The following is a 27772-nucleotide window of genomic DNA, read 5'->3' as shown; positions in this document are numbered from 1 at the left end:
GGAGGAGGAGGAAGAGGAGGAGGAATAGGAGAAGGATAGGCAGGAAGAGGACCAGGAGGAGAAGAGAGAGGAGGAGGAGTAGGAGAAAGAGGAGGAGGAGGAGGAGGAGGAGATGGAATGGATCAGAGCGGGACTCAATGGGCCAGCTCAGGGAAAGGGCTCAGACGGGTTCGGCACACACCCAGCGCTTCGGCACGGACGCCTTACCGACGCTGAGAACAGCCTGACAGATGGATGATGAGTACATTCTGGCTGTAGATCTGGGGCGTTGTCTTAGACAGAGGACCTTTCAGATACACCCCCTATCCCCTTCCAAACAGCCCCCCCCCCCCCAACCGGACCCCCTAACAGATGAGCCAATATATGGGGCCTTCTGGATGCCTGGGAAGATTCTCATTAGCGCTACAGAGTGATGGCTTCACGTTAATCACTTCCACTCCACACGATTTAGACTTTAAAGGAGTCAGTTTGACTTGAGGGAGGGGGGGAGGGAGGCATCTGACTGCTTGAGGTAATCCTAACTCTTGGGCAGGAAAGCCTTTGTATTGGCTGAAAGATAAACATGGATACATAATAAGGAGATAAGATTCAGGCTTTCAAGACTAACGACGGCTCTCACTTTGTTGCTCCTCTCGCCCGCCAGAGGCCAACCAGAACATGTGGGAGAGCAGAATCTGTGTGCAATTCAAAGATTTAAAGATTATTCCCTGGCTTTTATGAAGCCATAATAAGGATTTTCTTTTTTTTCGGCCCAGCAGCGAAAATGAGATGCTACAGGGTAGCATGCGCGGTGGCGAGCTAACTGGGTCGAATTCCGTCTACATTTCATATTTCTCCAGCTGCAGCCGGAAACCTGTTGACTGAATAATGCCATGAATAATGATCCCTGATAACACCTCGCCATGTCTTACACCTGCTCTCCTATCCCGCTCGTAACGCTTCTGTTGACGTCCGCACGACTAACACGTCCACCGATAACGCAACCAATGAAGATAAAGTGTGCGTCTGTTTCCATTAGTCTGAGGTGCGGTGTGGGTGCCGTGTGTTACTGTGGTGGGTTTGCTGTAGGTGTGTGAGTGTGAGTCATTATGTTGATGTGTTTTTCTATGTTTGGATACCTCTCTCCGGGTTTTAGGGTGTGTGTGTGTGTGTGTGTGTTATGAAAGTGAATGCAGGTGTGTGTGTGTGTGTGTGTGTCCGTTTGTGTGTGTGTGTGTGTGTGTGTGTGTGTGTACACTCTTCTGTCTCTCCCCGGATTAGACTGACTGAGCATGTGACTCATACTCAATATTGACTCTGGGTATTAGTGTGTCATTGCGTGTTTTTGTGTTTTGTGTGTGTGTGCCGGCATGCATATGTAAGTGTGTGTTTATAAATGTGTGTCTGTATGCATGTACTGTATGTGCAGAATCCTCGTCTGCGTGGGACTCTATGGCACATATGTATGTGTATAAATATTTTTATCTGGTACAGTCTGTAAACATATGTGTGTGAATGTGTGTGGTTTGTTTGTCTGTATGGCATATATGTATGTGTGTATACATATGTGTATGTGTGTGTGTGTATACATATTTGCGTGTGTGTTTGGGTGTGAGTGTGCGTGTTTGTCTCTATGGCCTATATGTGTGAGTATACATATGTTTATATGTATGTGTGTGTGTCTGTATGGCATATAGTTGAGTGTATACATATGTGTGTGTGTGTGTATACACATGTATATGTGTATGTTTGTGTGTGTGTGTGTTTGGGCGTGTGTGTTGGTGTGTGTATAGATATGTGTATATGTATGTGTGTGTGCATGTGTGCATGTATGTCTGTGTGTGTGTGCGAACATGTGTCTGTGTGTGTATACACATGCGTACGTGTGCATATGCATACTCACAATCTGCTTCTCCCCGGGGCTGCCCGAGCTGTAGGTGGTGGCCAGGGTGGAGGAGCAGGTCTCGCTGTACCAGGGCACGCTGCCGTACTGGCTGGAGCTGCTGATGGACAGCGTGTAGATGCTGTTGGTGTAGCCGTCGCAGTTGCAGTTGTCCTGCTCCCGCCCGCCGTTCCCCGAGGCCCACACGAAGATGGAGCCGCGGCCCCCGCGACCCTGAGGGCAGGAGCAGGTGGAGGAGGAGGGGGAGGTGGAGGAGGAGGAGCAGGGGGAGGAGGGGGGAGGAGGAGGAGGGGGAGGTGGAGGAGGAGGAGGAGCAGGAGGAGGAGGGGGAGGAGGAGGGGGAGGTGGAGGAGCAGGTGGAGGAGGAGGAGGAGAAGGAGGAGGAGGACGAGGAGGAGCAGGAGGAGGAGGAGGGGGGAGGAGGAGGGGGAGGTGGAGGAGGAGGAGGGAATTGGAAGAGGAGCAGGAGGAGGAGAGGGAGGATGAGACAGAGGAAGAGGAAGAGGCGGTGGAGTTGGAGAAGAATGAGAAAGAGGAGAAGGAAGTGAAGAGGGAATCGGGAGAGGAGCATGAGAACGGGAGGGATGGAGAGGAAAAGGAGGAAAGGGAGGAGAGGGAGGAAGAGGAGGAGGAGGAAAAGGAGGAGGAGGAGGAAGAGGAGATGGATCAGAGCAGGGCTCAGTGGAGCAGGGTCTAATCCGTTGGAAGCAGCAGCTGAGTGCGCCGGGAGGTGGTCCGGGGGCCGGTGGCTCTGAGCCGAGTCGATCCCGGCCAACCGCGGGCAACCGTGCCAGCAGGAGTGTAATTGGCTGACGAGAACACGCCGCCTAACACTTTTGCTTGCTTCATGGCAGATCTTCCAACTTTGCTTCCGACTTACTCACCTCTTTGTCCCGTTTTGTGTGAGGGAGCTCTGCAGTGTTTTCAAAGCAGGACTCTGAGCTGTCGTCGTGGTGACAGACCACGACCGGTGCACTTAACGGAGCCGCTGTAAAGTTTAAACAAGGTTGAAAACTGTAGCGCCACTCTGTCATGTGTCTATTGTTAAAGTGCAATCACTGAGGCAGAGGGGGAGCGGATCCGCAGCAGCAGGGGATGAGTGATGCCGTTATTCATGAAATTCCTAACCGGTCAATTATCACCGTATTACCGTCAATGTATTTCTGAACGCTCGCAAATTAGCGCCGCCGCCAAGACGGATAACAATTCAAAGGAACGCAATTACAGAATGTACTTAAGACCCGCCGAAAATGAGGAATGACGAAATTAGGAATTGGGGAAGCGGGGCTGACACTTCAAAGTCCGAAGCGCACGTCTCCTCCTCCTCCTCCTTCTCACGGCCGCGTGTTCGGTCGCCACGACGATCGAAGAGGAGTACTATGTTAGGAGGTTGGGGGCCGGGGGCGGGGGCCAGGAGATGGGTGGGGGGAGGCGGTGGGGGCCGGTCCCACACGCGATGCCCTGATACTAAACTGCTACGTGTTCTCTGCTTGGTCGCCACGGCACCGGAGGGTGGGATGGCATACTTCACAGAATAAAAGAGACGGGGGCGACGAGAGGCTCTGGCGCACACGCGCATACACACACACACACACACACACACAGGCACACACACAAATGCAGACACACACACACATACACAGGCACACACAAAGACGCACACACACACACACACACACACACACATTCCCTTTACAGAGGGCAACGCTATGAAAAACAAAGGATTGATAAGACAGAGGATGAGAGAGAGAGAGAGAGATAGAGAGAGGGACAGCGGCCTACACAGCACTTCACACCGTGTTAGCCATAAGCCTTGCTGCCATGCGGGCGGTGAGTGGCTGGTAATTGTGGAGGTTACATCACCAAGGGCAACCATCACACAAAAACACACCACTTCCTGGTGTACTCCTCAACACACACACGCACACACACACACACACACACACACACACACACACAATGTACAAAACACTATCTCTTTCTCTGTCTGTTTTGCTTACACACTCGCGCACGCACACACAGACGGACACCCACACACACAAAAATATACACACACACCCATGCGAACACACACACAAACACACACACACACTTTTGAGAGGCAATTAAATGCCATCGGGCCATCACTAAACAATACAGAGCAGCGACAGATTTCAGACGGACCAGAAACGGAACCAAAATGTAAAAGGCTCTGTGTTTGTTCGTCAGCCTGTGTGCTCATCCTAGCCGAACCGCTCCAAAACTCCCTCTAGCGAAAACTAAAATAATATATGAAACTATTTGAGGGACAACGTTTCATCCCGCTCTCCAAGTACACACTGTTAGTTTTAGATTTGTTATCTGAAAAATTCCGTCAAGGCAATTTCTCGGGGAAGGGAGCGGCACAGCGGGTAGCTTTATCTGTGCCGGGCCGGCCTCTTGAAGCCCCACTGTATATACCGGCCTCAGACACTAATCAATAGGCCTCCTATAGACGGCTGAGGAGCCTGCTTCTGGGCTGCTGCCTCCGAGAACACGCCACCACACCTCTCTGGGCCTCGGCTCTTCCTTTACACAATACATCGATCTGAACTTTATTACGGTTCTTCATGGCTTGTTCTAAGTGCCAGGCATGGGAAGGGTCCTCGCTGTGTCTATGGTCTGGTCTATGGTCTGGGCTATGGTCTGGTCTATGGTCTGGTCTATTGTCTGGTCTATAGTCTGGACTATGATCTGGGCTATGGTCTGGGCTATGGTCTGGTCTATTGTCTGGTCTATTGTCTGGACTATGGTCGGGTTTATGGTCTGGTCTATGGTGGGGTCTTAGGTCTGCTGCGTTTGATCTGTAGGTTGTACGTCCTGGCACTTAGAAATAGTACTTAGCATTGTGTAGTGTCTTATCCTACCTATCTTTGTTGTATATGGGGAATGAATTAACCTAGTGATTGTTAGCGCTTGTCACTTGGGTCTATGAACATACTTACTGTACCACCCTGGTACTTGGGCGTACCAGGGTGTACCAGTTGACCCAGACTCTTCCGGACAGGGTGGCATTTGGCTCAGGAGGTAGAGCGGTTTGGCTGGTAACCGGAAGGTTGCTAGTCAGATCCCCGGCTCCCTCATAGCCAAGTATCGAGGTGTCCCTGAGCAAGACGCCTCACCCTAACTGCTCCTGACGAGTTGGCTGTCGCCTTGCATGGCTGACACAGCCGTCGGTGTGTGTGATTGGGTGGATGAATGGGTGGATGTCAGACGATAAAAGTGCTTCGAGTTGCCACTAGTTAGAAAAGTGATATATAAATGCAGTTCATTTCCTAGTTTTGTAGTGAGGCGGCGATAGATCCGCGGTTCATAAACCAGCACAGTCGTGGGTGAGTCCGATGGAACGCCACAATCTGCAGATAGGGCGGACATCTTGTCCTCCCTCGCCGCCAGCTCGCCAAAGACGAGGCCGCGGCGCCCGCGAGCGACGAGGCATGCAGATCAATCTTGTCTATTAAAAACCTGCCGCTCCACGCACCCGACCCTAATTACCGTCTCCCCCCGTTCCTCTGTGCGTCTTCGCTCCACATCAGCAATTTCCTCCCCTCTTCCTGTTTCGCTGCCATTTCACATCCAGCACGTGAACGTTTTGTCGGCTAATGTTGGAGTGTTAATGTGCCACGCCGGCACATGAGGAATGGTGACGTTAAATTTCAACGATTAATCACGTTCTTTCATTAATAGCAGTGAGTGAGGCGGGAGAGAGAGAGAGATAGAGGGGGAATGATTTCCCATGAAGGGAACCCAACGTCCTCGCTACCGAGAGACGTGCTGAATCATTGTGCAGAATCTGGTGGTTCAACTGTTTCTCCTTCCCCCCCCGCTCCCCGAATGGGAAGAACGTGGACATGAGACGATGATCTTGGCCGCTTCACTCACCTGGCCTCGTTCATCCCGGCTTCGGAGCTACTTTTACAGTTTCAGACTCAGTCTGTCGTTATATTTTACATGTTATGTTTCTCATTTTATTTATATTCTCTACTTTCACTACAATGTTTGTGCGTCTCTGAGCAGACGCCGCACCTGGAACTGTAACAGTTTCCCCCGGGATCAACAAAGGACTCTGAAGATGAATCTATAAAGAGCGGCTTCGAATCCACAGCTGTTGCTTCAGTGGAGACGGCAGCCAGCATGCAGTTCCTCTGACGGCCTGTAGGGGGGGTTTGCAGAAGGCAGTGGCAGGATGGTCTGCCTCCATTTTGAGGTCACAGGAATCAGCATGATCTCGTAACACAAAGCCAGAAGATTTTTCTTTTTTGGATAGGATCTCAGCGGTTGGTTAATCTTCATATCATGTATTATCCGGGGCTCTGATTGAGTTAGTTTTAATTGAAAAGTGATTAAGGATTATTTGTTAATGAGCCAAAGAATTTCCCACACAGTAGCTACACAATATTATTTTACAGTCTATGCTTCAGACACAGATGAGCAGATGTGCTTGTACCATGGCTATTCTACAATCTGAAAAGTCAGCCTACCAATCAGTCGACCAGTCAGTCTAATAGTCAGCCTACCAGTCAGCCAACCAGTCGGTCTACCAGTCAGTCTACCAGTCTACCAGTAAGTCGACCAGTGAGTCTACCAGTCAGCCTACCAACCAGTCCACCAGTCGGTCCAGCAGTCAGCCTACCAGTCAGTCTACCAGTCAGTCTATCAGTCTACCAGTCTACCAGTCAGTCTTCCAGTCTACCAGTCAGTCTAGCATTCAACCAGTCACTCTACCCGTCAGTCTACCAGTCATTTTACTAGTCTACCAGTCAGTCTACCAGTCTACCAGTCAGTGTACCAGTCAGTCTAGCACTCAGTCTACCAGTCATTCTACCAGTCTACCAGCCATTCTACCAGTCAGTCTACCAGTCTACCGGTCAGTCTACCAGTCAGTCTAGCACTCAGTCTACCAGTAAGTCTACCAGTCAGTGTACCAGTCAGTATACCAGTCAGTGGTCTCAGTAGTCAGTGGTCTACCAGTCCACCAGTGGGTCCCCCAGACCCACCTTGGTGATGCCCAGCAGGAAGGCCTCCTTGGCCAGCTTGGCGGGGCCGTCTACCGACTTGCCGTCGTCGTCGGGCCCCCAGGAGGCGCTGTACACGTGGATGTGCTGGGGGTTCATGCTGAGGGAGTGGGCTTCCACCACGTCCGTCACCTCCCCGTCCAGCATGCGCACGCCTTTTGGTGGACGCACACAAACACACACACACACACACACACACACACACACGCACACACACACACACACACACACACACACACACACACAAACATGAGAGGCCTAGCCATGAGAGGCAGACAGAGACAGAGACACACAAGCAGACAGAGCGACCCACACACAAAGAGGTGTCGGTGCTCTGTTGAGTGACAGCACGACAAGTAAAAGAGACGTATGGTGATGGATGGGGAATGCAGGGGACGTCTACGTGAAGAAGATCTACTAAAGTACAGTGTGGAGCGTCTCAGGACAGAACGCCTGGGCAAGAAGAACAACCCACCCGAGACAGACCTGTCCTTCTGCAGCCATCATAAACCCAGTAGCAGAAACACTCAGACCTAGTGTTGCAGGTCTTAATGGAAAGCTGTTAACAGCAACGACGCAGCCGGCAGAAAACACCCCCCCCGCGTTTATGTTCCCAAGTATTAAAAACACAGCTGGGTCATTAAACCGCACAGGGCCACCGGCCGGCTCGATCTAACACACTGGGACCGGGGGGACATAGACCAGGACATGGGGTGGGACACGGACCAGAACAGGGCTACAGCTGACCAGACATGGGAACAAGATGGAGAGGAGAGGTGGAGTGGAGGGAGGGGAGGGGGAGACTAGGGGGCGAGTAGGACATATGTATAGAGAGGACAAAGATGAAGTGAGAGGTAGATGAATGCCGAGGAGAAAAGGGGAGAGAGAGAGGGAGCGACGAGGAGAGTGAGAGCCAAAGAGAGCCGTCAGAGATGGAAACAGCTCAGAGATGGAGAGAAGTTCCCAAAAGAGATGAAAAGGGACAAGGAGATGCAGAAACCATAAGAAAGCGAGAGAGGGAGAAAGAGAGGGAGAGAAAGGGAGGGGGAGATAGATTGAGAGGGAGAGATCAAGAGAGAGAAAGAAAAAAACCTGCAAAGGAACTCTGACAAAACCATGTGTAACACGAGTCCCCCTGTTCACCAGCTATAGCCCTGCGGTAGTCCTTCTGTAGTCCGTCTACAGACCAGCTGTAGTCCACCCTGTATAGTCCTGCTACAGACCTGTCGTCCACCTGCTGTAGACCTGCTGTAGTCCGCCTCCTATAGACCTGCTGTAGTCCGCCTCCTATAGACCTACTGTAGTCCGCCTCCTATAGACCTGCTGTAGTCCACCTGCGGTGGTCCTGCTATAGACCTACTGTAGCCCACCCTCTGTAGTCCTGCTATAGACCTGCTGTAGTCCGCCTGCTGTGGTCCACCTGCTGTGGTCCCGCTATAGACGTGCTGTAGTCCGCCTGCTGTAGGCCTGCTGTACTACAGGCCTGGCGTCCAGCAGTGCCTCCAGCAGAGGAGTGAGCAGGAGTCAGTCTCCATCACACTTGATCAGTGGACCCCTTTAGCCTTTGAAGAGCTCACCCTCAGATCAGCACAACCAACGCTAAGCATGGAGGAGAGGCGTGAAGTAAACCCGCTTCAAACAGCCTACATTACAGCTAACCCGCCTTCTCCCCCCACCCCCCCCCCACACACACACACACCAGCTCCTCCAGACCTCCGACTGGGGGCCCCGACTATAAAGACCCTCCCCCTCCTCTCACTCCTCCAAAGCTTTGAAAATATTGCGTCGATCCACGGTTAATCATTTATTCCAAATCCGTTTTGTCTTATTATACACAGAGCAAAAGATGGTAAAGAGGTATTTTGCGAAAAGAGAATGAGCGAGAGATGTGAGAACCCATGAATACGCAATGGGGTACGCCCACCGCGCACTCCACCATCACTTGTTGTAGCGATTATCATCAACTTCCTGCCGCCCGCCTCCATCCCTCCGCTCCCACATTCACACCCAGAGAACGTTCCTCTCTTATCTGCCAGCCCAGGCACGATATTGCAATATGATGTTCATTTAGGGTGAGATTTGACTTCGGCAAAATGTCCTCTAACCCCCTTGATCTCTTCTCTCTCCTCCTCCTCCCTCCCCTCCTCATCTTCCTCCTCCTCCTCCACCTCCCTCCTCCTCCACTCATCCTCTTCCACCACTTCCTCCCTCCCCTCCTCATCCTTCCCTCCTCCCTTCTTCCTCCACCTCCTCCCTCTACACCTCCTCCACCACAACCTCCTCCCTTCTCCCCTCCTCCTAAACCACCTCCCCCCCCGCCTCCCTCCTCCTCCACCGTCTCCATCCCATCTCATCTTCTCCCTCTTCCCCCTGCTTGACCCCGCGACCACAACATGTTTTCAACAGTGGTCGCTCCACCCCGGCTGCCTTGCTCACCAACTGTTCCCTGGTATCTGGGCTGTGCAACACTGACTTTGTTGCAGTTGCTCCGGCATTGATTTGTATGCTTTGAGCGCTCCACTGGCTCGGCTCTTCCCGACTGCCTACACCAATAGGAAGGCCCTTGTGAAAAAGGTCCTGACTCTTCACAAATAAAAGTTGTGACAAGGACTCTTCCCACTGTGAGCGGCTTCACTCTGTAGACCAAACATCCATGTGATTCCATTCGTTCCATCAGGCTGGCCAGGCTTCCCTCCGCCCAGTCTCTCTGATTTATCACCCAGCCAGAGAGATAACATGAGACGCACAAGGCAAAACCACTTCACAATCCCCCACCTTGTTTTTTCATTGTTCTTTTTCTTTGCTAGGCTCCTGTAACATTGGATTTAACTTTTGCATGCATCATGAGAGAGGGGTACATAAAGACAGACAGACAGACAGACAGACAGACAGACAGACAGACAGAGAAACAGAGACAGGCAGAGGCAGAGAGAGAGACAGATGGACAGAGAGAGCCAGAGACAGAGACAGACAGAGAGAGACAGACAAAAATACAGAGGGTGGGCCAGAGCCAGAGACAGACAGAGAGACAGAGACAGAGAGAGAGACAGAGACAGAGAGAGCAGAAGAAGTCCGACAGTGAAGTCCTCCAAACCACTAGTGACACTAGTCTGTCATACACTCCTCATCCAGTCTAAGCCCCTGAGCTCCAGGTGTGTGTTTAACCGACGCCGTCTCCTGTAACTATGTTAAATTTGTTTGCCATCTTGTACTCACTGCCTCACATTTGTCTTTAACGGATAAAATAAAATAACTAAACTCGTTCATCAACTCCATTACATGTTCTGCACGGATATTATTAATACCAATGTTATTATGATCATCACTCGTCTGCACCCTCACTCCCAAACACACCCCTCAACCCAGCGAGGAGCGCACGTAACTCCCTCCACCCAAACGAGAGCGCACGTGACTCCCTTCACCCAAACGAGAGTGCACGTGACTCCCACCACCCAGCCGGGAGCGCACGTGGCTCAAGCGCATGTAACTCCCTTCACCCAAATAAGAGTGCACTTGACTCCCTCCACCCAAACAGGAGCGCACGTGACCTCCTCCACCCAAATGAGAGCGCACGTGACTCTCTCCACCCAGCCGTGTGCACGTGACGCCCTCTACCCAAACAAGAGCGCACGTGACTCCCTCCACACAGACGAGAGCGCACGTTACTCCCTACACCCAAACTGAAGCGCACGTGACTCCCTCCACGCAGAAGGGAGCGGCTCCTGCCTGTGTGTGTGTGTTTGTGTGGTTGTGTGTCTGTATTTGTGTGTGTGTGTGTGTGCCTGTGTGTGTATATGTGTTTGTGTGTGTGTGTGTGTGTGTGTTTGTGTTCTTGTGTTTGTGTGTGCGTGCGTGCGTGCGTGCGTGTGTGAGTGCGTGCATACATTCGTGTGTGTGTGTGTGTGTGTAAGTGTGTGCCCCCCATGACCCCGGTACACAATAATCACTGGGGGGCCACATGCGAGGCACCGGCGTTTGTAAACAATCAGGTGACCCCTGGACAGCGTGTTCCGGGAGGCGTTATTAAAGAGACGTGCGGAGCGGGAGAGGAATGCTAATGAAGGGAGAGAGAGGCGAGAGAGCGGGAGAGAGACTATGTAAACAAGTCATTCTATGGCCAAGCTACGGGGTATTGGATTAGCTCAACCCCATCGCGGACATTACCTCGTTATCTGATGCTATGATCTTACTTTTTACTTAGTGTACACTTTAAACAGGTTTTGTGTTGCGTTTTAGGATGCTTTCTTTTGGGGGAGCGAGTGAGAGAGAGAGAGAGAGAGAGAGAGAGAGACATACAGAGGGAGACAGATAGAAAGTGAGAGAGCGAGAGCGAGAGAGAGACACACACAGAAACAGAGACAGAGACAGGGAGATAGAGATAGACACAGACAGACAGAGAGAGCCAGAGAGACAGAGGCAGAGAGAGACAGAGACACAGCCAGAGAGAGACAGCTAGGGCTAACATCTGTGGATGGACAGCCTGCTGACGGCCCCCAACGGTGTCTGTACTTTGAGACTCACCCACCACTCACCACAGGGACCCCTGACAAACGCAGGGGGGACCCCTGACAGAAACGCAGCGTCAGGGGCGGTGGTGGATATTAGCCACTGCACCGACAATTGTCACGACGATACTGCCACAAAACAAGCCAACTGCCAACTACACCCACAATAATCTGGATGACTTAACATCAAACTCAGTTACTCAGCCAACTGCCATAAACAACAATATTCCAGACGATTAAACATCAAACATGAGCTAACTATGCTAACCACAATAAACACTGATCTGTCCCATGTTTCACCACATCTTCCTCGCTGGGTCTCTGTGTCTCTCTCTCGCCCTCTGGTCTCGAGATACAACACTCTTCACGGCTTAATTGGTATGGATAACATACGTTTACATTGCCAAAGCACTAGAAGCCAAGTAACATAGGCTACAATATAATATTGGTAATAATGTACATTATTATTAATTAACGACTCCAAAATATATCAATGATTAACCATGTATAGTAATATAAGTGATAATGAATTATTGCAGGCCTGGAAAGATACAATATAGGATGAATTAAAATGTGTACAGTGAACTGTAAGACTACAAACCGAGTCTCTGTCCCCCTCTTTCTGTCTCTCTCCCCCTTTCTCTCTGGTTCTCTCTTTCTTTCTCTCTCTCTCTCTCTGACTCTCTCTCTCTCTCCCTCTCTATCTGCCTCTCTGTGTCCCTAAAGAACGATAATTTGTATAATGATGATGCGTCAACAACATTCTACCACTGTGTCTATGTGTCTCCGTGTCCCCGTTCTCCTGCTCTGTCTACACATGGCTGACAAGCCGAGCGAGGTGGCTGTGGGCCACAGTGGAGAGGCAGAGAGGGAAACAATGAACGCCATCATCACCACACTGCACTGTGCTCAGAGGGGGGCACCCACCTCCGATCTTAGAGTTGTAGGCCACCCCCACACCGCACACGCCGTTGTTAGCAGCAGCGGCCACTTCCCCAGCACACCGGGTTCCATGCCTGGGGAGGGAGAGGGAGAGAGGTGGGGAGAGAGAAGGGTAGAGCAAGTAGAGAGAAGGGTAGAGAGATGGGAGGGAGAGAGAAAAAAAGAGAAATGGGAGAGAGGGAGGGGTAGAGTGTGGAGAGAGAGAGGGGAGAGAGGAAGAGAGAGAGAGAGTGAGGGGAGAGAGATGGTTGAGAGAAAGGGAGAGAGATGGGAGTGAGAGAGGGGGGAGAAAGAGGGGAGAAAGAGAGAGGGGGAGAGAGAGGGGAGGGAGGGACAGAGAGAGGGGAGGGAGAGACAGAGAGAGAGAGTGAGAGAGGGGGGGATTAAGAGGGATGGGTAAGAGAAAGAGATAGGAGGGAAATAGAGAGAGAGAGAGAGAGAGAGAGAGAGGGGGGGGGGGGGGGGCGAGAGAAGAGTGCTTGTTAACAAAAACAGTTTTGTTCCAAAAAATATATATTGTTTTCATTGGCTTATCATGTCAAAAAGACAAATAAAACAACACCATCAGTCAATCGTAACGAAAATTTCAATAAAGTCTAATCCAATCCCAATTTTACCCTCTCCGTCTCCATAAATACATCATCCCTCTAAATCTCTCCACGGCACGTCGCGGCACGGCGGGAGCCAATCTGTTCGTCCCCAGCCTCGGTGGAGCTCGCTGGGGGACGAGGAGAGGCCTGAACGCTGTTCTCCTTTACGTTACGGCCTCCCTCCGCTTGTTGTTGGTGGTTTTATAGGAGGCGGCCGTACATCATGTGGATTTATGAGCGGCGCTCAGTGTGACAGCGCCAATCTATTCGGGCTTTCGAAGCAACAATTCACAGTCGGGGCGGCATAAGTTAAGTACCAAATATTTTACGCCAAAACCATCTAGCTCACTTTGGTTTATGGTTGCTTACTTAAATGAGACATATTTTTATTGGCCGCTGTGAATTTTGTAGTATGCTAATGCAGCCGCCAGGGGCCGTAGGGGAAGATGCCCTTGATCTCATTTCAAATTCATATAAATGTTTAGTGTTTGCCGTATATTATGCACTTGGATAAAAGCGGGGCCTTTACGATGCAACGTTGCTATTTTTAATACCACGGGTCTAGAGGAGAGCTGCATCATTTTGATATTTCTCGACACATGCGTGTGGTGGTCCTACTCAGGGCGGTCCTGACTTCGGGTCAGTTTCAATCCAAAGCCCTGATCCGTATGCAAGGAGAAAATCGTCGCTGGTAAATCATGGATGTGCATGAAGAATTAAACATGGAGTGGAAGGTGGATCAGGAGGTAGATCGGGTTGGTTGGTAACCGGAAGGTGGCTGGTTCGATCCCCGGTTCCTTCTAGCTGAGGGTTGAGGTGTCCCTGAGCAAGACGCGTCATCCTCACTGCCCCAGACGAGCTGGCTGTCACCCTGCATGGTTGACACCGCCGTGTCAGAGTGCTTTTTAAATGTTTTTGGGAATAACCAAACCCTCTGTGTTCTTTCACTGTTCCACTTAGGGATGGTATATAATGAGTTCAGTTCGAGTCCCCTGTGATCGTGCGGCTTGGTTCAATTGAAATGGGTCAGGAAGAGAACTAGGTGCAAGCTGACGTAGACGTCCAACTCCTTCAAGGTGTCCTTCGAGGACGTTTGATCCACCTTGAAGTAAAACTCAGTCTTCAAATGGGCTTTACATAGAGGCCACCTTTACACAGTGGCCTTTAATGCCAGAAAAGCTTGTTCTCCAATGCAACTGACAGAACAGGTTGTTCATCAATGTGACCCAAAGTTTTCTGGCCCAGCTCCCTTATCGACGTAGAGTGTCTGTCTGCCAAAACAAAATGGATGACATTTGTTTTATTCTCCGTAGAAAATTCAATACATGAATATAGTTTTGTCATTTAAGTGTTCATCATTTATTATTATTAATATAGATAATAAAAAGATAATGATTATTACCTACATTCAGTGAATTTAAAGATTTATAGTTTATTAGTTGCTTCAACTATCGACGATTTTTCTATTGTTGCCATGGTGATTCGTATGGACCCTGCTACCCCTGAAACCACGCAGCTTACATGTTTAATGAATTTAATTTGTTGTAACTGATCAACGAATGTGTTTTTAAACATTTTCCAATAAAAATGCATATTGTCGAGGTACCACGCACATGTTTATTCTTCTTTGCGACTGAATAGGCTTTTTTTGAGTGCGTGTATGCCATCGCTTTCGCCGAAACGTCCATCCCAAACGTAATTGTATACATGGATTTTGTATACATCATGGCTGAGGTGCTGCGAACTGACATAATATCAAAGCAACACATAATATAAGTAATGAATAAAAGGTGAATGTTTGGAAGACTCTCGGAGCAGCCAGAGAAGAAGACAACATTGCCCAACAAAACAAGGTCAACGCCACGATGCCCTGTTGCAGTTTTCTATCTATTGCACAAATGTATTATTCATGCTAGATACTAGCACACATTGCCACAACCTCAAAAATAAAGAGAATCCAAGGTTTCAACTTTAAATTCCATCCAAAACGAATTACATGTAATAAAACCAACTCAGCCAAATCGTTCGGTTGCATTATGTGATAATTTTCCTCTTAGCCAGACATCTTCGTATTTCAGAGGCTTGTTATCATAAAAGCTGGCGACCGGCCCGTGGAATAGAATAGCCGCTGGTAATGCCATGTTTAATTTGTCTGATTAGCATCTCTGTGCGATTCTTTGCTCTCACTCGGTATCCTAGGAACTACAACAACAAAAGAAAAAACGGGAACATTTCTGGATAGAAATTAATAATAATTATTCAGATGACATCGTCGTGCATGTGCCAGCGCATGCTAATGCAGAGACCTTTCTATCCAGACGTCCGGGGCAGACGTTGCGCAGGCCTACATTACAGGGCACTGTTGCGTTTGGCAGAGAGGGGGTTCGGACTCATGTGGCATTTCGGGTTTTAAATACGAGATAAATAGACGACCAAGTGTTGCCAGATTGGGCCCAAATTCAACACTAACACCTGCAACGCAGTCGACACCTTCCCCAATCAACGTGTTGCACGACCCACGGTATAACAGACTCCTCCAATTAGAACCACTTGCGGAGGGGTCGGTAGTCTTTATTTGGTGCGGAAATAAACCCCAGCATGTTAGTTAATGAACCATCTTTAACCAACTGCGTGGAAAAAAAAGACATTGCCAAAATCTAATCAAAACCAGACCGCCGCCGGTGTCTCACGAGGACGCGCTCATATCTGTGTCTCGGTATCGTCAAGCGACGTGAGAACATAATTGGATCAGGAGATAATTAGAACCGTGTTGACGTGCTGCCATGGCCGCGCCCCCGCACGCCTTGCTGCCGTCTGATCCGCTCACTTCAGCCGGCCGGGTGGAAGACGCATGTCTCTCAGTTCTTTTTATTGTCGCCCCGCGGCCGTATCGCCTCCAGCAGAGACGATGATGAGATCGTTCTGCTCTGCAACACGCTGCCGAAAACCCAATCCTTTCACCAACGTGTGTACTCCCGCAAAGACCTTCATGGTAGCTCTTTTCATCCTCCAGGACGCAGGATGTTGTTGTTTTTTTAGACATAGGGAGCAAAACAACCTTAGGGGTTTGACACGAGGTAACAAAAAAATAAAATAAAAGAGAGGTGGTGTTGTGTCTGGCAAAACAAACCAATAGCCCTATTAAAGATTGGGTCCTGTCACACCATTAATTACCTTTCTCCTGGCTGAACAAGCATTTCTATTTTTTGGGGGGCATTTAAAGTCAGCCGAAACCTTTTATTGTTTCCACCTATTATTTCTTGCCGATTCCCCAGCCCTTACCCCACGGGGAAGGCTCAGCATATGGTGCCATGCCATTTTTCACAGGAGCTATTACATTCTAATCACAGCACTCAAAAAGGTTCCATTCTCACTCTCGTCTGTGCCGCTATGGAGGAAAGGCTGCATCCAAATGAGTCAAACGGCTGCTATTCCAAACACCTGCGAATCCAAACTCTTTGGCCTGAACTGTGGCATACGACCTTTCGTCCTTCAAGGTGTGTGTGTGTGTGTGTGTGTGTTTGTTTGTGTGTGTATTTGTCAGACGTGTGTGTGTGTTTGACTGGGTGTGTGCGTGTGATTGTGTGTTTGCATGTGTGCGCTGTGTGGTTTTTTGGTACACGTGCGTGTGTGTACGTGTGTGCGCGTGCATGTGTGTGTGTGGATGTGTGTGTGTGCCCAACAGTCTATATCCATTTACTTTGTACCATGTTGTCCTCTGAAGAAATCCATCATGTCTGCCACCTATTTATGAATCGCCCAGGCGTAGCCGCGGCTAAGTAGCCCAGCTGGGCCTGAGATGGGGAGGTGGGGAGACTGATTGAAAAATGTGGCGTTTTCCCCCCTCTGCTTTTGTATAATGATCCAGTGATTAAATTAATGGAATTATAATCTCAGAGAGGCTCAATAAACAATGGCATCCGACTATGACGGCAATGTCACAGTTTAACGAAAAATAAAACTTATGATCGAACAAAACATTTACAACAGGAATAACATTTAGCGGTCTGATCATCTCGGAATAGGGTTCCTCTGTGTTTGAGCGTGACAGTTGTGCTCTCTCTCAACTCGTTTTGACAGCTACTGTTCCGTCATTATGCTTCTAGGTTTGTGGAGGAGAAGCTGTCCTTACTACACTCTTGAAGATGTTCCCTCCTGTAAACACCAAAACAGGACGACAACCGCTCTTGCATGCATTGCACAAAAAATTGGGTTAAGCCATTCCTTTCCCAGAACTCCCCCAGGAGCAAGGTACATTTCCCATCTGCGGTGACGAACGTTAAATCCGGATGTTTCCGCATTGAAGCACGACAATAGATTTGGCCGATTCAAGCCTTAACGGTGCCACTTCCACATTGCTAATGTATGTACTGGCAAGCGAGGTGGGTCCAACCGCACTGTGCCAAAGCCTCGGATCTGTTCTATGTCCCCATTTCTACGTGCTTGCATTCCTGGCAGAACAGCAGGAGGCTTGTTGTCTCAACATGAGAGTCTCATGCTGGCCTTTGTGCAAGCGACAGAAAATAGTCTAGCATTACACACAGACAGAGAGAGAGAGAGTGACAGAGACAGAGAGGTTTTGGGGGAGACAGAAAGAGAGCTGGGGGAGGGAATGATGATGATAGAGTGAGAGAGTGAGAGAGTGAGAGAGTGAGAGAGAGAGAGAGAGAGAGAGAGAGAGAGAGAGAGAGAGAGAGAGAGAGAGAGAGAGACGGACGTAGACGAAGAGAGAGAGGTAGAGTTTATCTCAGGTAGGCTCTTGAACATTATAATCTGTGTGTGTGTTGGCTCAACAGAGACCCAACAAACCTCTGATTATTTGGTGTGTGTGTGTGTGTGTGTGTCTGTGTGTGTGTGTACCCATACTCAAACGTCCTGTGCAATTCAGGAATAGATTGGTTTCCCATCCTGCCCCCACTAAACATCCCCACACAGGCCCCGATGGGCTCCGATTCAGAAGTAGCCAGGCAGACGGAACACCCCAGTGGTCATCCGTCCTGCAGCCATGAAACGGAAAAAAAGATATCCAAGGCATTGTGCTTGTATTTCTCTCGTTGAAAGAAATAGAGAAATTAAAGAAAACTCAGACGACTCGACGGCCTTGGGTGCCGATGGTAAATTAAAGGTTTGTATGACAATCAGGGAGAGAAAGAAGCACTCTAGAATAACGAGGTGGGCCGCTAATGAAGCTGGTGAGCGGAGGAAGGCGCGAGGTGCTATGTGGCGCATTGGGCTGCGGCACCCTGTTGTGATACCAGTTGAATGTGTGAACGCCACCGCAGCACCCTGGGGTTAATACCGTACAGCAGCACACGGCCTTACCACTTAAAACACAAAGCCTTCTGCTGAGCTGTCTCTATACACATAAACACACACACGCATGCATGCACGCACGCACACACACATATGTACACAAACAGACTAACGACCACGCAAACACATGCAAACAAACAGAACATCCACACATACGTACACAAACACGCACACGCAAATACACAAATATACACATGTGCGTGCACGCTCGCACTTACATACACGCACGCACACACATGCACATATTCATGCACACGCCCGCAAGTGCAAACACACACAGACACACCCATAAACGCACACACACATAGCCGCACACACGCTCATACACACATAGATGCACACACGCCTGCACTTGTACACACACATACACACACATGCACACACATACGTCGACACACACACACACACACACACACACACACACACACACACACAGCATACTGCGGGGGATGAGTGCATGCTTTCATCTGTTAGCTAACACACACTCTGGTCAAGGTCTTACGGCCCTTTAAATGAAGAGGCTTGGAAGCAGTTAACCTGTAGAATGTGCTGTGGAACTGCTGTGAGCGTGCCCGGATCTCCTTTTGAAGTCCGCAATTAGCCGAATTCTAAACAGGATATTCCTGGAGTGTGCTAAGTAAATAGGAAAACATTTCAAAACCTCTTCGGTATACAGCCGCTTTCAAAGTGCGCACCACAGCGCAACGATTTCCCCACATATCTCAGGGTTACAGCAGACACCAACTCACACCAATGTAAACAAATATAATTGGTTAACTTTTTTTTATCAAACGCTATCTCTTTTAATATCTATAAATAAATATTAGCCGTGGTGGCAAACATGACCATGGCATCAACAAAAACAGCTACAACCTGACACAAGCATTGATGTTGATAACACAAACCAATAACCAACGGGCACATCCATTCTCCGCGCTCGCAAAGCACAGGTAGTTTGTTAAGGAAAGCGCTAAGTGTAACGAATGTTGAGCTGTGACTGGTGGCTCCGTCTCCTTCCCCAGGCCCCGACTCTGCTCCGAGTAGTGTAATAAATGGGTCTGAATAATGGGAGCTGCTAAAAGGATTAGGTTATTTTGTGCCTGGCTTAGCTCCTTCCCTTAAGCCTATCTGTTCAAATAGTAACTGTGGACTCTGGGATCGGATGCTTCTCCACTCGGACCGTCGGTGGAAACGCTCCGTCCCATCTCCAGCGAACACCAGCGGGCGGCTTGCCTTCCCCTCAACAGCCGACGACGCAGACTTTCTGAGCTTTTTGTGCTCTCGTAGACGATCGGTGTATTAATCATACGAGGGACGGGGGGGGGGGGGGGGGGGGGGGGGCTGTGTTTGTTCTGCCCACAGCTGTGCGGCCGTCTTACTCATGGGAAGCCGGGCTGCGTGCTTCTGCTGACTGCAGCACTCTCTTCGTCGGATGATGAGGTGTTCGCAAGGACACCGACGAAGAAGCCCATTCCGCACGTTAACTCGAGCTCAGGATTATGAAAACACATTGCAACGCAAAGCCTTTGCCGAAGAAAAACTAACAGCCGGAACTCTGGGGGCCGTCTGAAACGGGGTCTTAAGGACAATCAAGGCAACCTCATGAAAAAAGCAACCCAACCTAATTAGATCTGTTAAATCTCTAACTTAGTTCTGGGCCTGCCTTCACACACTCCGCCGCCCGCCGCTGCCACGCACGCTTAAAGAGCCCATTCATCAGCCCGCTGACGCTAGGCTAACGCTGATGGACCCCAGGTGATCTGTAATGTGGGGGGGGGGGCGGGTGGGTTCTGAGATTTTTGGCTCCAAGATTACCGTCTTCAATCACAGACCAGCCCCACTACCTCACTGAGCGAGATAGGGAACACAAGCTCTCCATCACACGGTGGCCCCTCCCGCTGAATATAAAGTGCACTAATGCCTCGACGGAGGGCTATAGGGGGCCTCCGTCTCCGCGTCCTCTCTGAGCCACTCGTCCTGGCGAGGGGTGAGCGCGGAGGGGGGGAGCGATGAGGCAGAGAGGCGGGCTCCAATGCTGGCTCGGTTTGACCGAGGGTGGCGGCTTTGTAGGAATACTATTAGCGCAAACGCGCGGGAATGCTAGCGCTTTCCGTTCACGGCGTCTGGCCGGGGAATAGGATCAGCCCCAGCAAGGAGGTTCACGTTTTGCGTTTATCTCGCCCAGACACATGGGAGTGATTAGCTCCAGCTGTCTGTCAGATGCTTGTCTTGGAAGGAAAGACTAAAGAGACGTAAATATAGGGAGAGAGAGTGGTGAGGCTTCGATGTTTCAGTCACGTTTGACTTTTTTATAAGGACTAGGTTAGCGTTTTTTTTTAATGCTGGCGATGGAAAACGTTTCTGTAGGTTTTCTGTCACTCAAACGGCAGATAGCAACGCTCCTAGAGGCAGGGGCGTAGGAATGAGTTTAACATTAGGGGGGACACATATCGGAAACTGACAGATCCGTTAATGGTTTGAACAGAAATATGTCATAAATTAACTACACTGAAAAAATTCACAAATATATTTTATTCTACTAAAAAGATACATTTGTAAATGTAAAGGGAAACACATTTTGAATGGCAGTAATGAACTGATAAATATCAAATCAATTCTTTAATTGCACGCTCAATCATCCAGTTTTTTAGAATAAGAAGTGGTGAAAAGACGCTGTGTTGCACTTTCAAAATAAAATAAAATATTTTTCTCCCCCGGTATAATTTTTAGGTGGGACAAATGCGCCTGTCTCCAATATTGGAGGGGACACGTCCCCTCCGTCCCCCCCGGTTCCTACGCCCTTACCTAGAGGTAACCTGAACTCGGGTTTCCTAGAAATTCATCGCTTCCGCGTGCATAATCCATAATTTAGATGAACGACTCGGGTCATATTTACACCTGAAATATTCTGTTCAGCAACGGCACGGCAGAGGTTAACAAATCAAATCACTTTTAAAACTTCTCTACGGACAAACCTTGTCAACGGACCGTGAAAACGCAACACTTACAAAACAGAATCCAGTTCAAATCGGGCCACACACACACACTGATTACTCCTTTATTGAGTATTTAAACATACAATGATGGAGGACAAAGTGATTATTTACTTGGGCAGAGGCCTTGTGCCAGCCAGCTTCAACCTCCCTCCAACAAAACCAGGCAGCGCTGCCAGATCCGAGCACAAAGGAACAGCTCTTAATGGATGTGAATCAAACCCAGCGCGCCGTGTCTCCACTACAGATGAACCCAACCTCCCCAGAAGAAGGAGTGAGACACACCCACTCTGCCTCTTATTTTCTGATGAACCCATTTATCTAATGGTCTGTGCTGGGCCTTTTTGAAGTCTGGAGTGGCCAGCGTTTCCCGGGAGCACTGCTGACATATTGTTGTATTTGGAGATTTATTGTCCTCCTCCCCCTCCCCACCACCCCTCCCACATCGCTCAAGCCGGCCGTAACACACAGTGTGTTGTTACCAGGGAAATGTGGCTAATTCTCATTTCATGCTCAAATTGCTTTTTGTCAGGTTGGTCGCATCGCCAGTACTGACGAGATGAGTTTCTGTTTGTGCGCTGCCTGGGTGGAATGCAAACGCCGCAATAATTCAAATTTCCCGCTCCCCGAGTAAAAACGAAAAAAGTACACAAAACTAAATGCTAATTTGTATTTCATTCCATCGGCGCTATGCTAATACAAAATACCCCAGCGTCTGCTGGGCTCGGCCCCGGTGACAGTTGCTTAGCAACTAGACATGACAACAACCGGCTGACATCGGCTAATTTGGCGGGAGAGATTGACAGCGGTATTACCGTACTTATTTCCATCGGTGGTGGTATAGGGGGGAACACCAGATGCCAAACCCTGGCGCATTCATCCCTCATTGGAAGGAAGGCGACAAAGAAATCCAATATTGCGGGGAAAAAAAACTTGAAGCCTATTGGACCGAGACATCCGGTGCATTTATGTGACACTATAATTTATTTGAGAAACTCATTTCAATCTCCCTTTGTGCCTGCTTACCAACAGCGAGCTCGTCCCTCAGACGAGAATAAAGACTGTTCTGCTCCATATCCCGTCCACTGGCTGCTCCTTGATGCCGTGTCTATGTGAGTCTGAATGGGCTGGAACCCTGTGTACCCTCAGTGTGGCGTGTGCTTGTTATCGTCTTACAGCGCAGCCATTGTTCAATGCTTGATTCCGATTGGTCCAAAAAGTTTGGGGGGGGGGGGTAAGCTTATTTTTTCAATAACTGGACACCTGGGGGTTTCAGCAGTTTCAATCAATGCGCTACAAATCCGACAACGAACAAAGTGTCAGACGGAACTGTCGACCCCGGCGTTTCCATGACAACGCAAAAACCTGTGGCGCACAGGTGAATATTTTGATTTCACAGCATTAGGGTCGATAGAACATCAATGACGCTTGTGTGGAGAAGCGACAAACATCTTGGGTCGTCGCTAAGCAACGAGAGCAAAGACGCCTTCTAAAAAAGGTTTGGCGTTCTCTGCGGCCTCAAGCACCAACGTATCCTCCACCACCATCCTCCAGGAGCAACCTCCAGCACCACCACCCCTCCAGCACCACCCCTCCAGCACCACCTCTCCAGCACCACCCTCATCAGTAGAGCTGACTGGGGTGCAGTCACGAAGCTGCCTGCTGTCGCTGCAGGCAAGGGCATCAGCGAGTCGGCCACGCTGCAGGCCTGGGGAGGAGCCGCGAGGCCGACAGGCAGAGAGAAGAGATGGGGAGAAAGACACAGTTCCAGGGAGAACCAAAAGGAGGAATTACTGCACTGTTTACATCAGAGGCAGCCAGGTAATAGGGCGGTGACTGAGAAACTTTAGAGCAGAGAATACTTCCAAAACGCTCCCAGTGTTTCATGGAAAACTCTAAGCTTGCTTTATCTCCTCCTCCCTTTGACTGTGATTATCAAACGAGAAGAACGAAAAGGAGGGAACAAAGGAATTTAATAATCGACTGAACGGAAAAAAGAGACTGTGGCAGTAACCCTTGAAGAGGTCGGAGACGAATCCTCCCCTCGATTTAGAGGCAGGAGGGAGCTCCCCGTTTGGGCTGTAGTTGAGGACAGAGCACCAGAAGTGGGGGCGGAGGTTGGGGTGGAGGTTGGGGTGGGGGATGCGGAGGAGGAGGGAATGATAGTGCTTAAGATTCACCCCGGGGGCACAGCAAGAATCTCAGCATTCTGTCATTACACTGGCACAAAGACACACAAGTAAGTTCATCACAAGAGTTGGCAAGGGGGTGAATAGGAGTCAGATAAACAAGCAGTGTGTGGGAATAGCTTCGGGGCTTTGTGGTCTGGACACAGTCACCACGCCGGCTTAGTTCACGTACTGGAGCGGGCAGAACAGCTTGCGAGCAAAAAAACCGAGGCTCCCCACGGACCCAGTTATCCTGGGGAACTGGTAAACAATTGAGGCGCAGATGTATTTTTTCAGATGTGTTTTGTATCATTGGGTTCTAATTCGTCTAAATGCGCCTATCAACTTTACTGGGTACAAAAGAACGATTCTGCGGTTCTTTTTGAGGTTTATTTGATTCTGTGTTTAGACGTATTAGTTTTATGTCGCTGTCAGCTCGTGTTCCAAGGCTATTAAAGACACTCTGGTGAGCCACAAATCTGGTCGATATCACAAGAATAGGACAGGGATAAAGGCATCCTCTGAGGAATATGTGGCACTTTATGAGTTTGAATAACGAGATCCCAGAACCATCTAAGCACATGAATCTCATGCATGGTCCCACGACGTGGATCCGTTTGCACCTGCTTGTCAAAGCTCTGGTAAGAGCTGCAGAGTTAATTTCGTTGCAATAATAATAATAACACATTATCCGTCTCAGGGAGAGGTACCTGTTTTCATTGCGCTGGGTGTAGCGGGGCTGTGGGTCTGCGTCTCCGTCGTTCACGTCGTAGCTGGCTTCCGGATCCTGGGGGCGGATTCAGAATCGATAATTAAGTCTGAAGCGATCCACACTTGATGAGCTTCGAGTCTTAGTGTTGTCAGGGTTGTGTTTTCCTACTGAGCTAAGCGTTTTAGCACAAGCTAGCCGTAACGCTAGTCTATGTCAAGCGGATGCTCGGGTTCTCCGACCTTAAGAACTCCATGTAGAAGAGCGTCCAATCAGAAGACTGCTTTGTTTGAAGTTCTAAAAACCGGTGAATTATAATCGCCAACGTCTTTCTGCATTGCTAAACCTTAAAGTCTAGTGAATTTTGTTGGCTGGCTGTGTTCCGAACGCCCAGCTGTGAGTCCAGAGCTTCGCTGGACCTCCTCATGTGTGGACCGGTTCACACTATAAGGGACCTCCGTCCCTTCAAAGGCTCGAGGACTTACGTAGTTCCTGCGGAGGTCTGGGTGGTCTTTCTCAATGCCGTCGTCCAGGATGGTGACCACCACACCGCGACCGGTGAATCCCTTTGCCCAGGCCTCTTTGGTGTTCAGATCCTGGTTAGTCGGGTTGGACTGAAGTCAAAAACACACACACAGAAAATGAGAAAAGTCAGAGGATAATGTCGGTTGGTTCTGGACCAATGGTGCAGGTTTATAGGAATGGCAGTGGCATTGTTAAAAACCAAATTATTTTTTCATGTGGAATAGAGTGAAAACAAATAGATATAAAGTGAGTTAATCTTGAACATAAGAAAACTGACATGACATTTGCATAAGCTTAAAATCAACAGCTGAGCCAGTGAAACGCAAAAAACATCCCAGCTGTTGGAAATATGTTGAAGAACATAGCCTGTGTTTTAATGCATTCTGGGGGAAATTATTCAGTTCTAAAACACGATGACTGATTCTGTGCCACACAAAATGTGAAAATAAAACTAGAAACAGAATAAAATGATACAGAATAAATAAATAACCACGGCTCAGCTACATATAAAAAGCATCACTTCACAAGAGTCCCCGGGGAGATGTGTTGCTCGCACTCTACAGAATCACAGGCCTTTCAAAGGAATGTAACAGGACCGCCATGCATGTTCTGATCATCAGATAGTTGGACTAATGGGACCTAATGAGAATCTTCACCTATAGCGGGCATCTTGGTTCTAAAAGCCAGCTGGGTGGGGGTAAGGCAGGGGGATCACAATCAGTCCCCCCCCCCCAGCTAGCGTTTAGAACCAAGATTGCTGGGAGGTAAAAAGGAACCATTAGGGGCCGGAGGCGTGCATTAGCTGGTTCAGGCTGTGCACCTCTCCTCACCACGTCGCCTGACTTCAGAGCACAGATCAAAGGTCTAGGTGGGCACATGCAGGGATTCACAAACTCACAACTAATGGTCTGCAAGGGCCGTCCTGCTGCCATTGTGAGAAGTGTTTTTTGATGTCTCCTTTTCAGTTTATTTTTCTGATATGAAACCTCAACGATAGCACACACCTCTCTGGCGAACCGGAGATGATTAAAAGTTGTACCCCTTTCTGATTGGATGAAAGCCGCACCACTGAAGCGGGATTTAAACCCCGGTAGTGATTATCAGCGCGTCTGACACAAGGGGGCCCTAATTGGAGCCAAGTGAAAACAACACGTACACAACCTGTTCCCGGGGCTGTCAGCCGCGCTTATTTACCTACTCGTTAATAAATGGGGGAGAGGCACACAACAACATCTTTTGAAGGATGAAAAATCGTAGCCGGAATGTAGAATAACTTTCTGTTATTCTGCATTGATTTTTTGCTGAGTTGTCGCTCCCTCCGCTATATTCCACAGCCCTGCAATGCCATCCCCCCATGGGCCGCACTCGCTATTGGAGTACTGAGTGGTGCCAAGAAAAAAGGAGATTAATGTGCTAGCTAGAGGCTACCGCTGACACCGTTCCTACGCATGCTATCGCAACAAAGCTTCCCCGGCACACTTCTGCTGCCCGTGACCAAGCCTCACCAAAACAGCCTCCGGTCTGGGCACCGCCGTGCAATTAAAAAGTACACCTCTTTATGGAGGTCGTCCACAGGTAGAGCCAACACACATGTCGGAGCTACCGAGGTTCTGACTACACGCTGAGATGGCTTACAAACCAGGGAGTTCACTGGAATATATCGGAAGTGTCCACACACAGGAGACGCTGCTTCAGATGTGGATACGGATATATACGTGTTTTTGAACTTCCTGTGTGAGTCAACGTTCTGTTGCGCTCTGCGGATCAGTCGGGCCTCGAGCCCGTTGTTGGAAAGGCCTTCTCCAAAAGTGTACATAAGACAGGACCGATCAAAGCAGTTGTTAGCTGAAATAGCCTGAATAACGGTGGCAAAGATGAGTGGAGATCAGCTTTTCTCAAAGGAGAATAGCAGAATTCAGCAAAGAGCAAAGAGAAGTATCTTTGATCAATTTAAGACCACGCCTGTATTTGGAAATCAATGAGTTCCCAAGTCCGGACTGATATTAATTGTTTAACACAGACTTTAATATGTAAATGGCCTAACGAGTCCATCTGTCAGAGTACCAGAGCCCATCAGAAACCCAAAGGTTCACTCTTAAATCGGTTCGGAGGAGCCGTACGAATCAAATCGCTGTTCCTTTTCTCTGCCGCAGCTAAGCTCGGGATTGTCAGTATCTCTGACAAAACAAGTAACAAGGAGAGCAGAACTCTGCCTCCTGAACCAATATTGGCTGCCCTTTCAAACCTACATCGGTGATGTGTACAGTTCGCTTAGCGCCGGCAGAGCTGGCTTCCAGTTGAGTGGAAGTTTAGGAGGAAGGACCGGGTATCATTACACACATTAGGGCGTAATTCTGAACGGCAGAGGAGGTTTGACGATCCTGTTAAATGGTGATTTATGCCCGGGGATAGTGGATTCCACCATTAATCCACTCGCAGAGACAAAGGCTTAGTGGAATATGAAATGAAAGCAGGGATTAAGGCCAATCACCACTGTGAATAGCAGCGAGATGACACATCAGACATTTAATTTGTCTGCCTGACACATCAGAACCTCTGTGACACGCAACGCTTCTTCGCAGAGTCAAGGTGTCAATATACTCCGAGATGTGTCTCTTTATATTTGCAAAAATGTCACCCATCCGCAACTTTTATTTAGAAATCAAAACTTCGTTAGTGTTGCAGAGACCTGGGGGCAGAGTCTGGAAGACAGTAATTCAATGGAGCGCTTATCTGGCCGGTCGTGAGAGGATTCATAATAAGCTTCAGCAGGGTGCTATTGAGTATAGGTCTAAATAAGGTTTCCCAAATTGCCCGTTCTGCACTGATCGAGTCAGTTTCCAAGGCTTACGCACAAACGTCTAGCAAACTTTATTATATCATCTGTATTATTTATGGGTGCACTAGCCCTATGGATATGGAATGATTGTCGATGGTTGAAGTAACACATGTTGATTACTTACTGCTAAAAAATAAAGTCTTGTGGATCGCTTTCTCCGTACTAATCACAGGAGCCAAAACATTGCATGTCGCTCTTCATTTCTCATTGACATGGCTACAGATGGGGTAAACGTACTCTATTCATGGATGGACTAGTTTACCTCGTGATTAT

The 27772-nt window shown here is 49.1% G+C and overlaps 1 protein-coding gene across 3 annotated transcripts in view; it reads right to left on the bottom strand.

Annotated features, from left to right (window-relative positions):
* Positions 1-27772, bottom strand: part of furinb (furin (paired basic amino acid cleaving enzyme) b) — a 93878-nt gene that overhangs the window by 16433 nt on the left and 49673 nt on the right. For all 3 annotated transcript variants that reach the window (XM_079743284.1, XM_079743285.1, XM_079743286.1), the window contains exons 5-9: positions 24621-24749; positions 24137-24213; positions 12348-12436; positions 6898-7070; positions 1883-2095 (exon numbers count right to left, since the gene is read on the bottom strand). In XM_079743284.1, the coding sequence (XP_079599410.1) occupies positions 1883-2095; positions 6898-7070; positions 12348-12436; positions 24137-24213; positions 24621-24749 (681 nt within the window). The remainder of the gene's footprint in view (positions 1-1882; positions 2096-6897; positions 7071-12347; positions 12437-24136; positions 24214-24620; positions 24750-27772) is intronic.

This window comes from Pollachius pollachius (genome assembly GCF_949987615.1).
Source record: "Pollachius pollachius genome assembly, chromosome: 9".
In the NCBI taxonomy this organism is placed as follows: domain Eukaryota; kingdom Metazoa; phylum Chordata; class Actinopteri; order Gadiformes; family Gadidae; genus Pollachius; species Pollachius pollachius.
Note: the sequence above shows the minus strand (reverse complement) of the source record. Positions and strands in the feature narration are given on the sequence as shown.